The sequence below is a fragment of the Peromyscus leucopus genome, chromosome 17, assembly GCF_004664715.2.
Source record: "Peromyscus leucopus breed LL Stock chromosome 17, UCI_PerLeu_2.1, whole genome shotgun sequence".
Taxonomy (NCBI): domain Eukaryota; kingdom Metazoa; phylum Chordata; class Mammalia; order Rodentia; family Cricetidae; genus Peromyscus; species Peromyscus leucopus.
The window spans coordinates 20,721,598-20,740,072 of record NC_051077.1 but is presented as its reverse complement, the minus strand read 5'-3'; the positions used below and the strand labels follow the sequence as shown (position 1 = coordinate 20,740,072).

Genomic DNA, 18,475 nt, shown 5'->3' with positions numbered 1-18,475 from the left:
GAATTCAGAGCAGTCTCTTCTCTCACTGTGGAGAGGCGCCTGGCCCCAGCATTCTCTGTTCCCTGTAGGTCAGCTTTAGTAACCTTCAGTTAGAGGCATGTCCCTACGTGCAGAGCATGTGAGTTCCAGCGTGGATCAGGAGGAAGTATGCTTGTCTGTCTGGTAGAACACTCACCTAATGTGTACAAGGCCCTGGGTTTGATTTTCCTAGCATCACACCCTCCTCAAAAATGATATAAATAACTTACTACATATTTATAGTTGAAATCCAGCAATAGGGTTTGAGCCCTGTGGGTAGGTGCCCTTTATTGGCTGCAATAGCACTTTCGGCAGGTCTGTATGGACTTGAACAAGCATTCTTTGGGGTTAACAACCTTGTGCTTCTTTTACACCGAAAATCATAAATGTTCAACAGAACAAAATGTTACTTACAGGCTAACTTTGTATGAACGGAAGGGAAATTGGTGTTTAATGAACTGCCGAATGGAGTTTCCCGTTGTTCCTATGGAAATGCAATCATTTTAGAGATACTGAATGTTGCTGGATTGACACTTTAACAGCTGAACTTAACCTTAACTGTAAAGTTGGCCAAAAACTGAAATAGCTATACTGTCAAGACGAAGCCTGGAAGGTTGGCCTTTGGAGCTATAATATGGCCCGGAAGGCATCACGAATTCCGGACCTGTGAGTTAAGGGAGGTTTTGTTAGCAGTAGGAAGATCACCAGAGCCTGGTGGGGACACTTAAGAGATGGGGGTTTCTGATTCAAGACGAACCTGATTGGAGGACAATTGAGAGACAGGCTTCAGCTGGGTAGGGATGTGGCAACAGAACATGCAAGGGTTGGGAAGGTGAGAGGTTCAGGAAACAGCTGGTTACAACCCGCCAAGGTGCGAGGGCAGTTGATGTGCCCAGAAGGCACTGTGTGTGTGAGTGTGGATAGATAGCTGTTCCCATAATGCATCAGTAGCGGTGACTGCAGAGAGAAACCGTTTGATTCCTGTTTGTGACTTGAATATCGTATGACCCTGTGAATGCTGCCTTACCTGAGAAAATACCATTTGTTCTTTACATCTGAGGCCTGCAAGGTTTTAAATCTCTGGGATCTCTAAGAGAAGGTGCCCCTTGTAGAGTAAGAAGAGGAGTCCTGAGGCACTGAAGGCCTTGGATGGAAATGTTCACAGTAGCTAGTTGATAACTCAGTTTTCTGCTGGGAAGAGGCAAGGATGACCCAGTCCCAGCACCCTGCCCAGAAACCACAGTGCTGAAGTCAGGACCATGGAACACCACTAGCACATCCCTGACCCTGGTCTGTCTCTACCCCGATATTTTAGCAGTGGCTCATGTCAGTTTGGTGTATTTCCCACTCTATCCACCTGTCAGTGCGTGCTACCGGCTATTGGTATTTCTAGAAATAAGCCAAGAGAAGTAAGCTAGAGAAAGACAGGAATGCCTTCAACGCCTGAGGATGAGCTGGAATGGTAACATAGGGGAGTGCTTCCTGTTCTTATCAGACTCCACCGTGGAAATGGGCTGTTTCAGGAAGCAAGCAGAGCTCAGCGGAATGCTGTGTCTCCTGCTCAGCCCTTCCTGGTAGTTTTCGTATGGTTATCTGTTTTGTATTTTTTGCAATATTGGGGGCTACATCCAAGGCTTTTGTGTTTTAATGTATGCTGGGCAAGGACTCGACACTGAGCTACACGTAGCCACAGCTCCGCACCCCCATGTATCTTCTGTCTGTCCGTAACGTGTGTCCCCAGCTAACTTTGAAGGCGTTGAGAAGTGCAACGTAGTTGAGATTCCCAGTCTTCCTTGACTACACTCCCCTTACTCGAGGAAGATGGAATTGTCATGCTCTCTTTCTTCCTTCTAAACTTGCTCTTTATTTTTCAGGGCTATGAGGGGTCTCTTATAAAGCTCACATCTAAACAGGTAAGAATTTAGAACTTCTGAACATGGTCACCTTTTGCTAATGAAGCCCAATAAATATTCTTTTGTTTCAACTAGATTTTGATCCTCTGTGTTATCAGAATTAAAGGTGAAGTCGATTGGGAATTAGTATAGGGAAATGGTATATAATTCCATCGTTTCTAGATAGGACTTTTTTCAGAGTCAGAAGGTACATAGTGCCTCCAGTAGAGTTAGTTACACTGAAACTAATTTGTTTCTTCAATAAACAAACTATATTATCCAGATTCGTAGCCGTAACTTTTTGAAGTTTATTATTGTACGTCTCTTCATTCAATGCCCATAGAGGACAGAGGAGGGTGTCAGTCCCCTGTAACTGGAGTTACAGTTGTGAACCATCGTGTTAGTGCTGGGAATCAAACCAAAAACCCAGGTCCTCAGGAAGAGCAGCCAGCACTCTTAACCACTGAGCGTCTCTCCAGCTCTACTCAAAATGACAGAGTAGTTCTCTTCACGGAACGTTTGTAGTTTATAGAAATAGTATATGATAAGGAATCGTGCTGTCCACCGAACCCATAAAAGCACAGAGGAATCGCATTTATAGAAAGTACAGGCGAGAGGTGGGAATTGATGGCCATGGGGTTCTTAGAGTTTAGAGAGGCTGGCTTAACGTTTCTTACCTTTGAAGCTGAACGCTCCGGAGTCACTGCCCTGTGCTGTGTCAGAAATGAACTAAACTGCAGGCAGCCTACAAAGATCTAAAGGGAGGGACCCAGGTCTTTGAGCAGTGTCCTGCCATGCCTGAGTAAACCCGAGCTGTCTTGAAAGGCCCGGCTTTGGCTGTGATGGAAAGGTTCGTTTGGTAGTGTTGGTTGCGCAGTGAGAACATAGGACTTTTTTACCATTGTGTCATGATATTCCTTGCACTTACAGTGAACCAAAAGGTGATTCCGTTTCTCTTTGCATTTTAAAAGACGAAGAAGCTGAGGTACAGTGAATTTGATTTAGGAACCTAGCGTCTCTCCAACCCAGATTTCCCTCTGTCCCCTGGTCACTGCTACTCACCTTCCAACCACCTCTGATTTTTTTTTTTTTTTTTGTCTTTTTTAAAAAAAGCGATTCTCTAAATTCTTGGCTGTGTCCTTGAAGACTGCCTTCACCATCCCTTTGATTCACGTGAGAAATCTGGTGGAGCCACCAGGCCCTGATTCTTTGGGATTGGCTTTCTGATTTCCACCCATTGCCTGTGGTCATTTCTTTGTCTTAGCTCCTTAGTTAGACACCACCCTTGACCTAGAAAACAGGCGTCCCTTGGGTTTCGGTTGCTTTTTTTGACGTTTCTCTCTCTTTCCCACAGCCCGTAGGTTTTGTCAGTTTCGACAGTCGCTCCGAAGCAGAAGCTGCCAAGAACGCGTTGAACGTAAGTGTGCTTTGCTCTGACTGTGAGCGTGCATCGCTCTGATTGCAAGTGTGCATCGCTCTGGTTGTGTGCGTTTCCTTAGGTCGTGGGAAACAGTAGGATCCAGTAGATCCGAAGTCCCGTGTTCGTGGAACTGGAGTTGTTAATGTCAAAGCCCGGGCTGCCGCAGCCCTGACAAGCCACACCAGCTCCTTGTCCCCCACATGCCATTAAAGAGACAAGTAATAGTGAACAGAGTCTTAGTCATCGTTCCGTTGTGACGAGACACCATGACCATGACCACGGCAATTCTTACTAAAGAAAGCGTTTACTGGGGGGATTGCTTACAGCTCCAGAGTCTCATGGTCACCTTGTGGGGGAGCATGGTAGCATGCACAGTGCTGGAGCAGCAGGTAGAGAGAGACTGGGTCGGGCATGGGCCTTTGAAACCTCAGCCTCACACTTCTCTTCATCCTTCTAATCCTTTAAAGGAGTTCCACTCCCTGGTGACTGATCGTTCAGTCAGTGAGCCAGTGGGGACCATTCTCATTCAGCCCATCACATTCCGCTCCCTGGCTCCGCCCCCAGGCTTTTGGCCATATCATAATGCAAAAATGCATCCGATCCAACTTCGACAGTCCCCTTAGTCTATCACAGTCTCAGCACTTTCTAAAAGTTCAAAGTCCCTAAGACTCAAGGCAAACTCTTAACTGCGACCCCATGTAAAATCAAAATCAAAAAGCAGCTCACAGTCGGGCGGTGGTGGCGCACGCCTTTAATCCAGCATCGGAGCAGAGCAGGTGATCGCTGTGAGTTCAAGCAGCTGGCTACCAAGTGACCAGAAAGCGCAAAAACAAAAGAAACCTGTTCGAAAAAAAAAAAAAAAAAAGCAGCTCACATACTTCTGACACAGTGCCACAGAATATACGTTACCATTCCAAAAGGGAGCAGAGCAAGACCTAAAGCCTGCTGGCGAAACCCCCAAATTCTGCATCTCCATGTCTGATGTCAAAGCATGTTTCAGATTTCCAACTCCTTTCAGCTTTGTGGACTTGCAACACGCTTAACTCTCCTGAGCTGATTCTCCATCCGGTCTGTGGCTCTCCCACGACTCTGGCATGTCCAATATCTTGGGGTCTCTCATACAATCCAGGCTTCACCTTCACAGCTTCACACAATGACCTCTCTGGATCTCCATGCAGGGACACCCCTGACACTGCCTAGTCTCAGGACTTTCCTTAGCCTTGGACAGAAATTCCACAACCCCTTTCTTGTATCCTTGGTTCTAAAGCCAGAACCACATGGCCGAGGCTGCCAGGTTCTGCCGCTTGTTGGGGCTGGAACATGGCTTCCTCTTTCAATTTTATGTGCATCAGTCTTCTGTTGTTGATGATTTCCTTCACGGCTTAACGTTTTTCTTTAATTCTTTCTCATAAATTGGGAGCTTAGCTGGGTTGGGGTCTTGCCCTGAGGTCACCACACCGTTTATCCCATTTAGCATCAGGCTTTTCTTCTTTATCTCCTTGAGCACTGGACTTAGCTCCATGACACTTCCTGGTGTTCCTTTTCTCCTCAAACTGCACATTTTGTACTTCTCTTTGTCCAGCTTGTTCCTTTTCATTATAGGTCTGCATATATGTGGTGATTACTAATAACCACATAACACAATCCATACTTGGCCCTCTTGAAATCTCCTGCCTGTGCATTAATCCCACACTTTTCAATTTAGCTGCAGGCAGATTTTTAGTAAAAAAAAAAATTTTCCCAAAAATACCACAAATATGGTCTCTAGGGTGCTTGCTAATACTCTTCTCTGAAACCTCTTGAGATGGGCCTCCACAGTTCAAATCGCCCCCAGGCACTATCCTTTATGCTCCTAGTAGGATGGCCCGTTAAGCCCCGCTTAAAGCATTCAACTGTCTTTTTAGTCCAAAGTCTTCCCATATTCTTCCAGCAAACAGCATGGTGAGGCCTGTCGCGGTAATACCCGACTCCTGGGACCAGTTTCTTTCTTAGTCATTGTTCTGTTGTTTGAAGAGACACCATGACCATGGCGGCTCTTATTTATAAAAAGAAAGCATTTAATTGGGGCTTGCTTTCAGTTTTAGAGGTTTAGTCTATTATCTTATAGTGAGAAGCTGCAGGCAGACATGGTGCTGGAAAAGTAGCTGAGAGTCCTACATCTTGATCCACCGCCAGCCATCAGAGAGAGCCTAGGTCTGGCATGCATGGGCTTTTGAAACCTCCAAGTCCACCCCCAGTGACACACTTCCTCCAAGTCCACACCTCCTAATCCTGTCAAATAGTGCCACTCCCTCAGCATTTAAATATATGAACCTATGGAGACCATTCTTATTCAAACCACCGCAGGAAGCAAGGAGGTTTCTTCAGTGTAGCCATAGCAGGAAATGGGACAAATAAGGAGGCCTAGCAATCCCCCACCAAACTCCCATCTTTGGAGTTCTGATGTGAGGTTTAGTTTTAAGGAGCAGCCTAGAGGTGTACACAGCTCAGAAGTCCCGCTCAGGTTGGCCCCGCCCAACTATAGTGCCTTATTGTCTTGGTTCCTGGTTGGCATTGCTGGCGGTCAGAACTCTGTGCAGTCTCTTTGGGCATCCCAGTCTCCCTTTGCTGGCACAAGGAACTCAGGCTTTTCTTTCCCAGTATCAGACTCTGGAGGGAAATTCCACTTCCTTGGGCCTCTGTTTCAATAGTCTGATAGCTAAGGGGTGAGGTACAGTGCCTGTCTCTCTTTAGAATATCCTTGTTGCTGGGCTGTAGCCCTGTTGCTTGCCCAGAATGTAGGAAGCCCTAGCATTGCGCTCCATTGTGACATAAAACCTCAGTGTGGGGCTGGAGAGATGGCTCAGTGGTTAAGAGCACTGGCTGTAATCCCAGAGGACCCAGGTTCAATTCCCAGTGCCCACATGGCAGCTCACAACTGTCTGTAACTCCAGTTCCAGGAGACCTGACACCTTCACACCAATGCACATAAAATAAAATTAAATAAATTTAAAGAAAAAAAAAAACAAACTCAGTGTGAGTTGGGTGGGGGTGGCGCATGCTTTTGATCCCAGAACTTGGGAGGCAGAGGCAAGGGGATCTCTTTGAGTTCAAGGCCAGCCTGGACTACAGGACAGTTCCGGGACAGCCAGGGCTGTTACAGAGAGAAACCCTATCTTGAACGCCCCCCTCCCAACAAAAACAAAAACACCTCACTATGGTGATGCATGCCTGTGATCCAGGAATTTAGGGGTCGAGAGACAAGAGGCTCAGAAGTTCAAAGAGACTTCGAGGATAGCTTTTGCTATACAGGATACCCGATATTCTGTCTCCAATCCCACCCACCCAAAACTTCATGGATAGATCTTCATGGTCAAACACTTGCCCAGCATGTGAAGGCCCTGGCTCCAGTCCTCCGAACTACAAAAGAGAGAAAAAGAATATTTTTCCTCCTGCCAGGATGGTTACAGAGGAAATATGAGTGCCCAGGTCCAACAGAGAGGGATCTCAGTTCAGTTACACCTCTGAGCTCTCTACCTAGATTAAAAACAGACAGAGTGTTAAGTAAATGCTTGACATCATCTGGTTTGGGCCGCATTGTAACTTGGGTCTGTCACATCTGTGGTGGCACACAGCTGTGTCTGTCTTCTGCATAGAGCTTATACAGAGCATATAGCTTGGCCACCATTGTGCTCTAAACAGATAAGCCAAGAACAGATCAAAACCTTGGCTGCTCTTACTTCATCTTATTTACCTTTTTATATCATAATTTTTATTATGACTGATTAAAATTTACATATAAAGCTTTCCCAGAAAACATTGTGCATTATTAAGTTGTATTAAAGTGTAGCCCACCGTAAAAATAAAAACTAACAAGTAAATAAATAAAAATTTTAAAAAAGTCTAGTCCTGGCTAGTGGCAAACACTTTAATCCCAGCACTTGGGAGGCAGAGGCGGGTGGATCTCAGAGTGAATCTCAAGGCCAGCCTGGGCTACAGAGCGAGTTTCAGGACAGTCGGGACACAGAGAAATCCTGTCTGGGGGGAAGAAATGTAATCATTTGTAATAGTTTTGGTTGGTAAGCATTTGCCTGCCTAGATGTTTTGGCTTGTACTACCATTCTTCTAGTAAGACAGCAGAAGGTGGAAGGAGCCGAGGATGGCCCTTGAGGAGTTTCAGTCAAGAGTGGCCGCGGTGTGCCCAGGCAGCAGAGTGAGTGGTCATTAGTGTAGCTCAGCTAAATTGGGTTTTTCTCCATGGGCAGGTGGCTGCTGGACCACACACGCGACATAGCATATGGGCTTCTGGAACTTGACCAGCCGCTCCTTAGGAGAGCTTAAGTGAACTTGTTGGTTGGGCGGTGGTGGCGCACACCTTTAATCCCAGCACTTGGGAGGCAGAGGCGGGTGGATCTCTGGGTTCGAGGACTGCCTAGACAACTTAGAGGAATGCTGCAAAAAGCAACAAGAAAGGAAGAAAAGAACCTAATGAACGTTTACTCTGCATAATGGTGGCACAGTCTTCGAAGGCTTAGTATTTGAATTGTGTATGTCTTGTATGTACAGCACCTAAGGGCATCTATCTCCCTGAGGTTGTAGAATCTCTCCTTCGTTGAGTTAATGATCTCTGCTCAAAAGTACTGCCTTCTACAGAACAATGTGTAAGCCAGTTACTTACTGAACACCAGCTTTACCTGGCGAAGCGCAGTATATTGTAGGACATTGTAATGTTACCATTTATTGTATGGAGCTCAGCGGCAGAGGGTGTGTCTAGCATGCAGGAGGCCCCTACTCAGCTGCCAGCTCTACAAAAATATATTTTAGAATTTTGCATTGTATGTTGATGTAAGCAAAATACTCTCAATATCACCAAACTTTAGACGACAACTCCCAGTTCTGTTTAGGCTGTTTCTTTTATCCTAACCATGCAGACATATTTGTTCCTGTAAGGGAGGAATGGCCAGGGCAGCTCTTGGCTACCTTGCCTTATTTCTGGTGCCTCCAACTCTCTGTCCTGAGAACAGTAGGCTTTTGCAGGGACACTGTCAGTAAGCATTCCCCACTCCCTGGGGGTATGGTGGGGTGTCAATCTTGGATTTTAACACATAAGCGAAGCTACTGTTTCAATCACAGTAATAGTCAGCTGTGGTCATCCCTTGCCATACTGAGTAGAGCCCAGCAAACATCATTTACATCATTTCAGATTCTGCTGGTGCTCAGGGGTGTTCTGTTTGCCCCATGCCAGCTAGCTCCAGGACCCTGAGCTTTCGAGTCTAGTCATAGTTTATTAGTCTCCTTGTGCCTGGTTCTCTTGGGCAGCAAGCCTTGTAGCAGTATCCTGTCCCCTGGTCATACTCATTCGTGTGGATCGCTGAGAACCTCAAATAGTAGCAATCTAAGTGTGTGTGTGTGTGTGTGTGTGTGTGTGTGTGTGTAGCAGAGAGCCTGGGCTTGCTGCTGTTTGGGGCTGACTTGTGAACACAAGGCATCTACCAAATGGCTCATGTCTTGATTTTTATTTATTTATTTTGGCTTTTGGAGTCAGGGTTTCTCTGTGTAGCCTTGGCTATCCTGTAACTCACTGTCTAGACCAGGCTGGCCTCGAACTCACAGAGACCCGCCTGTCTCTGCCTCCCGAGTGCTGGGATTAAAGATGCATGCTACTGCCACCCTTTCTTGATGATTTCAAAATGCATATGTTGTTTTAGTGCTTCAATACACCGTAGAAACCTCTGCAACCGTGCAGTTAGAGAACCAGACCTGGAGGGGACGAACGATTGAGTAAGGATAGTGCGGAGATGGAGCTGGGAGGTGACTCAAAGTCGGACCCTCCATCTTAGTCCTGTCTGTTCTCTCCTGGCTCATTGCTACACTATCTGGTACCAGCTATAGACTATCACTTCTCATTGTCCGGGACAAACAGCCATGGTCAAGTTTGTGTGTGGCCGTGGAGCTTGGCTACCCCTCTCCGTAGCGAAAATGGACCCACTCGTGGCAATGCACTTAAACATAAAGCTTCTGATTCTCTCTGGGCGCCGACCTCTGGGTCCTTTTCAGGGTCATCCTTTGTAATTGATGAGTTAAAAACATGGGCTGCTCAGAGCAATTGCAAAACGCTCCTTGGGTCATTTGTTGAGTCTCTTTTCAAAGCGTTCCCTCAGGTCCTTGGAGAATAGTTGAGTGGTGTAATATTTGGTTTGGGTCCACTCTTGAGAAATGTAAACCTTGATCCAGAAAGAGCCTCGTATGGACTAGCCGACCGGCACACACACACACCACTTCCGTATTCGCAGCTTTCTTTGGTGCTTTGTCTTGGTGACCGCCTAACTCAGTAATTAGTGTCAGCCTTCCCAGGCAAACGATTGTTAAAGCCGTTGGCTTCTCTGCCGCTTCCAGCCTGCGCCTCAGTCAGTCAGTCTTTCTGGGCAGTCCCCTCGGGTTAGGGTAGCATGAACTGTGACCCGAGGCTGTTCACAATCCCCCAGAGTAAAGGAGTATATTTTGCTTTTGTAGGAAAAGCTCCCATATTAGGCAATGAACAACTCAAACTCAGATTTCCCTTTTGGTTGCTCATGGTTCCATTAGTCACATGATTAGGAACCTCTTCCATCTTGGAACATGACAGCAAAATGTCCAGCCTGCTCTGCCTTTTTATACATTGTCACTTTTGGACAATTAGTCCTTCCCATGAACATGGACAAGAAAGCTCATTAGAACCAAATTACTTGTAGGATTTGTGTGTACTTTTAGAAGGTACATAAAGTGATAATTGCGAGGTTAGCCCGATTGAGGAAAAATTCCAGCTCATGGAATTTGTAGCAGAAGCACACAGGCCTAAGGGTGAAGCCCCTGAGCAGCGTGGGATGCTACCTCTGGGTCTTCTGAGTAACCGAGCACCTCACTGGCTCCATCACTGCCTAATAGGATCCTTGTTTTAATAACTAATGTTGGCAATTAGTGCATCAGACAACAGGTAAGCAGGACCCTCGCCTGGGTTCCACAGGGGCATTGGAAATGAGTGGCTCATGAAGAGCTGTGACGTCTTCATGTACATGCCGTCAATTGGGTGTCTCTCCTCCCCTTGTCTAGGGTTTCTAAAACTGGAGAGGTCTGACAGAATCAAGTTTATAACGTATTCCTCCACCTTGCCTTTGCTAGTGACATTCAGTGAAGCTAGTGAGTTGTGGTCTGTGTATTCCCAGAGTGTGCTCACTGATCTCCGTGATCTCTGATTGACAGTATGTTTTATCTTCATTGAGCTCGTGTGGTCCTTTGCACAGTCTCAGAATGTACTCATCGATCTGCGTGAACCCTAGTTAACAGTAGGTTTGTTTTTTTTTTTTTTTTTTGCTTTAAAATAACTATTGGTATAATTCACGCACCATACATTTCAGTGGTTTGGGTTACATTCTCATGAAGTATTTTGAGATTGTGTTAACACAAACCCTTGCCATTTGAACGGCCTTTAAACATATAATTCACTGGGTTGTGCAATATTCACTATTCCCAAACCGTTTCATTACCTCACTCGAAAAGACATTCTGTCTTCCCCAGTCCCTGCTCACCTCTGATCTACTTTTCTGGCTGCCTAACGTTACAAACTCTAAATATTGACGTGTTTCTCTCTTTCTCTTTTTGTTTCTGCCTCTTCCTTCCTTGGTGTGATGATATATTCTTCATGTGGAGACTTTTTTAGAATATAATCTATTTTCTTTCTTTCTTTGAGTAAGTAATTAGAAGTTCTGGGGTTCAAACTCGGTGGTCCACACTAATTCACCTGTATTGGCAGCTCTGTACCTTCCTGTAATGACAAGAAGATCCTCCGTTTTATATGGATATAATTGTTTATTCATCTGTTGATGGACACTGGAATTGGTTTTGCCTTTTTTTTTTTTTTTTTTTTTTCTTCGTATGGTTTCTCTGTGTAGCCCTAGCTGTCCTAGAACTCACTCTGTAGACCAGACAGCCTCTGCCTCCAGCGTGCCAGGATTAAAGGTGTGCACTACCATTGTCTGGCTTATTTTCTTCTACCTTTTGACTGTTGTGTAGTGAACATTGGCAGTGCTTGTCTGTCCTTCTGTCCGTCCGTCCGTCCATCCATCCATCCATCCATTCATCCATCCATCGATCCGAGACAAGTGCTGCCACATCCATTGGGCGTACGGGTCTCTGTTTCGTGATCTTTGTACACACCTGGGGGTGGAATTTTAGTGTTCTGTGATCATTAGCTTTTTGAGTAACTGCCAAACTGTCTTCTATGGTGGTTTCACGGTTTTCCCTTCTCAGTGGAGCTGCATGAGATTGTCAGTTTCTCTATGTCCTCATCAATACTTGTTACTATTTTTTAAATTCTCACAACCCTTGATGTTTGTCTTTGTCATCAAGTTTTGTTGTTATTTATTTATTTATTTATTTATTTATTTATTTATTTATTTGAGACAGAGTTTCTCTGTGTAGTTTTGGTGGCTGTCCTGGATCTCGCTCTGTAGACCAGGTTGGCCTCAAACTCACAGAGATCTGCCTTGCTCTGCCTCCCGAGTGCTGGGATTAAAGGCATGCGCCACCACCGCCCGGTTTAATTTTTGTTACATTTCTTGGTTTATTGTGGGTGTTCATGTGGAGGCCAGAGGACAGTTGGTAGGAGCAGGTTTTATCTTTCCATGGTTGGGACCCAGGAATGAAACTCAGGCCGTTAGGCTTGGTGGCAGGTACCCACCCTCCTTTACCCATCTAGACAGCCCAGTTATTTGACCGACTTCAGTGGTGTGTTTCAATTCTTTTTGAATCCCATATGACTTTCAGTGTTTATCTGGGACTAGTACCATTTCTATGATGGCAGATCTGATTGATGGAGCCACGTTACCCTTGAACAGTGTTTTTGGTTTTGTTTGTTTTTTTTTTTAATTTTCTGGAGCTGATGGAAATATGCAATTAAGCCTTGGTTTTATGGAAATTTGCTTTAACAATATAATGAATATATTATAAAAGTTTTAATAATATATGATAAAAATTTTGGGGCTTGCTTGTTTGTCTTTGGAAAGAGGGTCTCTATGTAGTCCTGTATGCTGTCCTGGAACTTCCTGTTCCAGGCTGGCCTTGAACTCGCAGAGATCCTCCTGCTTCTGCCTTTCAAGGGATTAAAGTCACAAGCCACCACGCTCAGCTAAAACATGTTTTAAAAAGCCCTGGGTAGTACCACCTGTTGTACCTTCACCACCACCACCACCACCACCACCACCACCCCACCCCCGCCACCCCCACAAAACACCCTCCAAAAAAAACGGTATCATCAAGAAATCTTTATGACTCTGACATTCAAGCAAGCATTGCAGTAACCAGTTGTTTATCTGCAGTGATTCCAGCCTTTGACGTAATTTCAACTTGAGGCACATCAATCCGTTTGTCCTCAGCCAGGTTCCTCCTCTGTAAAGTGAGGTGGTGCTTGATTCTAAAGTGTTAAGGGGAATTGCCGATCGAAAACCTTGCCAGTAAGCATGCCGTTACCTCCGCCAGGGAATGCTTTCTTAGCCTGAAGATGGAGCCGTCGGCTGTTTGGGTACCGTGGGCTCCCCAGGTACCGGAGGACTCCCAGGCGGCATGAAGGAGGCTTTGGTCAGGCAGATGCTCTGCTGTCTGTCTGTCTCCCGAACCCAGGCTTCCCCGACAGCTGTGGACGTTAGGACCTTTGATCTTATTATTTATACAGCCTGTGAGTTGGGTCGGTTATTTCCACTAAACAAAACTTCTCCCAAATGCAAGCGTCCAGATGGCCTGTGTCAGCCTTCCTTACCCCCGTGCGGCGCCATGTCAGTGTGTTTCTTATCATTTTTGAAATTTTCTCCCTTAGTTCCCTTTAGCCTATTGCTCAAGGTAGTTGAAAGGCCTCGGTTAATGAGAGCCCAGCTGGGGCTTTGGGATGGGAAATGAGCAGGACTGCCAGATGAGATCATGAGCCTGACCCAGTGTTTATCTGTTCAATCTGTTTATAACTGCCTGCTCTTGGCTTGCAGAGTTTTAAAACAGCCATTTGACGTCACAGCATTGGGGGCTGGGCCTATGTTTGCATAGAGAGCCTCCTGAAGTGGAGCTGTTTCTCTTTCTCAACCTTGTGCATTATTCGGGGCTTCAAAAACCACCTAAAGGCCATGGACATGGCTCACCAGGTACAAGCCTCGTGCCCTGAGTTCCGCACTCGGGTCCTCTGGTAGGAGAGAACTTACTCCAGAATGGTGTCCTCTGATGTCCACATTCACTTAACAGAATGCATGTGTGTGAGCACACATGACAGTCTGTCCGGTTTAGCCCCTCCGCCCACTTTACCATAAAACATAAACGACCCCAAATAGCTTATAACCCAAGCACATTTTAAAAACAACAAAACCAAAAGAGCACTAGGCAGCCGGTGCTCAGCGCGTGACAGTGGAGTCCTAGGATTTCTTCCGTTCAGCTTGGATGTGCAGTGGCGCTGTGTTTTGGGATGGTTATTAAGTCTCTCTCGGAGGATATCGCACACTGCTTAAAAGTTTCAGGAAAGAGAGCTGGGAATGGTGGTTCCTTCCCTGCAATTCCTAGGGAGAGCAAGTCAGGAAGATGGTTTTGGGATGTAGCGAACAGTGGTATCTCAATCATTAGCCAATCAATGGATCAATCAATCAATTAATAAGTCAGTGTTGTGCTGGGGAGAAAATTGGCATCTTTTACTGAAGTATGAACGTTTGTTTGACTCCTATGGTTAGTCTTTGCCTTAGAAGAGTTGTGTTATTTCTGGAGCATCTAGTGTGAAATTAGAAATTGCAGATCACAAGAAGGAAGGGTAGGATCCTCCTTCAGGAAACAGGCAGGAAGGGACCACAGGTTCTCATACTGCCCGATGATGTTGCCTTTACACAGACACCTCAAGGTTCTGTAGACAAAACGATGATCATGTTCCATGTGCCTGTGTGAGCCTCCTGAATTATCATTGTGGTCCTATTTGGGCATCTGCTACTCAACGTATTTCAACTACATTAAAAGAAGACACTGTATTTGATATTGTCCTTGCTCCACAGTGTCTTAGGTACTTCAGAAGATGCTGAGAGTCTAATTTCCCAGTATTACAGATGGGGTTGTGGACCGTGGCAGGTAGAGAGCTAGTGTGTCGTTAGGGACAGCTGTGGAATTTGCATGTCTGCATTTCTTACACAGCTGGGCCCCAAAGTCACTCTACTGTCTCCTCTACCCTTCCGGCGATTTTGACTCCAGCCCAGGGGCACTTGCAGTCTGAAACCTGCCCTTAGAATGAACTAGAACTTGTTTCTAAATCTTGGGCGTGGGGCAGAGTGAGTCTTGGCCTCTTTGAAGAGGAACGGTGTATTGGACAGGACATTGTTAAATTGATGGTATATCAAATGTGATCTTTTCTTTATAACCAGGTACAAGCTTTGTGCCTTTCTAAAAGTCTTTACAGGCAGTTGAGTGAGAACCACTGACTTTACCGATGTCTTTACTGGTTAGTGTTGGGATTGGACCCAGCTTCTGTCACGTGCTGAGCGGTGTTGTGTTGCCAAGCTCAAATGGCAACCCTTCATAAGAGATTTCTCCTTTTTTTTTTCAAGACAAGGTCAGCTAAGATTTCTTGTATGTAAGTAATAAGAAGAGAGCAGATGTTTCTAGAATTTGGAATCTAACATTTAGTAAATGTGAGAGTAGAAAGAATATGATAAAAAATTGAATATGATAAAAAACTGAGGCAAGCCTTAGCTACACAGCAAAAGGCCAGCCTCAGCTGTATAACAAAAGGCCAGCCTCAGCTAGGTAGACCTCATTTAAAAGCCAACTCAAGGTCTGTGGAGAATGAACAAGAGAGCTTGCTCTGTAAGCACGAGGGCCGAAGTACCCAAAGCTGGCCATGATCACACTTGCCTGTAACCCCAGTGCTCTGTATGGAGCGGCAGTGCTGTATGGAGCGGGGCAGAGACAGGAGGGTCACCGGGACTAGCTGGCCATCAGCCTAGCCCTAGCTTCAGTGAGGGACTTTAATTTTGTCTCAAAAAGCAAAGGAGTAAAGTTGGAGCAAAGGAGCAGGCCACTGCCATTCTCCCCTGGTTTTTGTGTGCACACGTGAGCATGTGCACGCCGACACACATGTGTATGTTACACACACACACACACACACACACACACACACACACAACAAGAGAGAAAAAGCAAAATAATAATAAATATTTTAACAAATGTGATGAGGCTTCTTAACGTGAAATCTGGACAAAGTCTATTCTTAAAGTGTTAGCATAAAATCTAAAAACAGAGTGTTAATTTCCAACAAAAGAACATTTTGAAAAGCTAAGGTGATACCCTGAGAAACTGAGACATGTTATAAAAGCATCCAGAAGTAATTTTTCCTAGGTTTTACATGGCAAGTTATTGTGAAGATTGTTTTAAAAGTTCACAACACATTTCCCAGAAGAGCAGTTGAGTAGAAAATTCTTATATAAGCTGGATCTGGTGATTCTCTTGCAGTTTTTGAGTCTGTACTGGTGTTTCCCCTTTATTTACTGCCTATACGACATCAATAAGTAAATGAATATACAGGAACCTGGAAAGAGTAAGTTTCAAAACGATATTATGAGATAAGAAAGTAAGTTTAGGTGGACAAGATACTCCATTCTAATGAAGGAACAAAGTTTAAAAGTAGTATTTCTATGCATATTTGAAAAAAAGGAATAAAATATAGGACCTGTACACAATCCTGCAGCATTATTTCCCCTAGAATTTCAGTGTTCACTTAGGAGACAGATGTCATGATTTTAGATAAATGACCATGCATAGAGCAGGTCACAGATAATTGGATGAACTCCGAGGACATCTCAGAATGCTGTCAGACCTTGCTGTGGCCTAGGTAACGGCCACAGGAAAGCACCATTTCTTCCCGTCCGTTCATTGTGTCCTCTTGCTGTCCAGACACTGCCTGCAGCTCAGTCTTCCTGCCCCAGCCCCTGAGTGTTAGGATCTCAGGCATGACCCAACCATGTCTGCCCTCTTCAGCATCTTCAGAAAACCTGCTACAAGTACCTCAGGTTTAAACTACGTTAACTGCCGACTTGAAAACCTTCCCAATAGTGGCTGTGTTAGGATGGTTTACGTTACAGTATGTGACGCTGTTAGAATTCATACCTGTAGAAAGATACATACCCCAATCTGAACTGAATGAGAGATCGGGGAAGGAAGGACAGTGTTACAGAGTGGACCCGGGGCCTCTTGCATGGGAAGCACGGACTCTACCACTGACCCACACTACCAGCCTCAGATCCACCTTCTCGTTAACCACCTTTGAAGAGGTCACAGTTAGCCTTTGCTTTAATCCTGGCTCTGTAACCTAATGTTGTCAGATTCCTTAATCCTCAGTCTTCTCCCCCCCACACTGTGTGGTTGACAATTCCTGCTTCCAAGCATAGTCTCATCAAATTCAATGAATTTTTGAAGATTTGTTTTATTTGTGTGTGTGTGTGTGTGTGTGTGTGTGTGTGTGTGTGTGTGTGTGTATGTATGTGTTCAGGTGTGTGCATGCAACAGCTCATGTGGAGACCAGAAAGGGACATCAGCTCTGTCCTCTGACCGAACACTCAGCATCCCTGGCCGCTGAGCCTTCTAGGCGGCCCCTCAAAGTGAGTGCTGCGTAGGAACTGGCGTTCGCTATGGTAGAAACAAGGTGATGGATGGTGATGACGACCTTCAGAGAGCTCCGGTATTTATTCCTGAAGTGCCCTTTCCTACAGAACGGTTCCAAAATAACTTCTTTGGAATTCCAAGTTCCACTGAGGTCAGAATTTTTGTGAATGTTGACTCACAGTTAATCACTAGTCAATTCGTCTGTCCTTCCTCGGGTCTCTTTGGGGTCCTTACTAGTCTCCAGGCGGAAATACTGGGAAGCAGACAGTGGTACCGTAGTCCCTATTCTTCTTCTTTAACACTGTAACCCTGGCCGTGTCTAGCTCCAGTGGGTTTCTATTTAGCACCTCCCCTTGATTCAGTGCTAGGGAGATTTCTGACTTTGAGTTTATTGTATGAAGGGAAGCACAGCCTCAGCTCTCGGTCATCGCAACCGATCTTGTGGAGAGGGAAGAGCCTTGACATGCCCCTTCCGGGTTAGATGCCCTTTGCCCCACTGTTTGCTCCCTGAGCAAAACAGGAAGTGCTTTACAGTGTCCTAAAGTGTGGACTCTACTGTTTGTATCATTTCCAACCAATTGGGCCTGAGCTCCAAATTCTCACTGGAACGAGTGCGTAAGCTATATATGGTTTGTGCCGACGGTTTAAAAATAGTTCCAATTTCTATGAGTTCCAGGCCCGCCACGGCTACACAGAGAAACCCTGTCTCAGGGCAGAGTGGGGAGTTTTAAAAAGTGGGCTGTGTGGCTCAGTGGTAGAATCCAGGCCTCTTGCGTGAGCACAAGGCTCTGGGTCCCAGCCCCAGCATTGAGAAGGAAAGTGTTTGGCTGAGGCGTAGCTCAGCTGGTAGGTGCTTGCCTACCTGCCATGCTCAGAGCTCTGGGTGTCAGCTTCAGCTGTGTGGCGAGCTTGAGGCAAGCCTGGGGTGCAGGAGACCCTCTTTAATCAAAGACAAGAAACAGAAAGTTGCAAGGTGTAAATTCTACCCACTTTGTTCTGAGTTTTTTCTGTATTCTTGAAATTCCCTACGTCTCATCCCATCATGAATACCTTGTCTATATGAGTTTCAGTAAATGACTTTGAGGATAAGTAAACAAGTTGGTGTGGAGGGCATCAGTTTTATCCTTAGTAAAGTAGAAGTCGTTTATATATATATATATATATATATATATGTGTGTGTGTGTGTGTGTGTGTGTGTGTGTGTATATATAGTAAAGTAGTAATGAATAGTAGTACTAAATAACTAAAAAAGTAGTAATAAAGTATTAATAGTAAAGTAGAAGTCATTTACATATATACATAATATGTATGTATATGTATATATATAATTTTTAGTGTAAAATGAACCTTTCCCTTCTGAGGACTTTCCACTTTCTGATGTGTAGCTTCAAGATAATTGTGAGGATGTGCATACTGGATTCCCTCTCGTGGCTCTTCATTAATGGTAGGGAACCCTGGGAGTGCACAGAGTGTGGGAATGGGAACGCAGGAGCGGGCCTATAAAACACACATGAGGCCC

General features: G+C 45.3%; 1 protein-coding gene across 7 annotated transcripts in view; it reads left to right on the top strand.

Moving 5' to 3' along the window:
- Rbpms (RNA binding protein, mRNA processing factor) overlaps nucleotides 1-18,475 on the top strand; it is a 159,069-nt gene that overhangs the window by 71,548 nt on the left and 69,046 nt on the right. For all 7 annotated transcript variants that reach the window (XR_003735362.2, XR_005093088.1, XR_005093089.1 and 4 more), the window contains exons 3-4: nucleotides 1,893-1,931; nucleotides 3,265-3,327. Coding sequence is in view for 4 of the 7 variants with exons in the window: in XM_028877182.2 (XP_028733015.1) it covers nucleotides 1,893-1,931; nucleotides 3,265-3,327 (102 nt within the window). In the remaining 3 variants the exon portion in view is untranslated. The remainder of the gene's footprint in view (nucleotides 1-1,892; nucleotides 1,932-3,264; nucleotides 3,328-18,475) is intronic.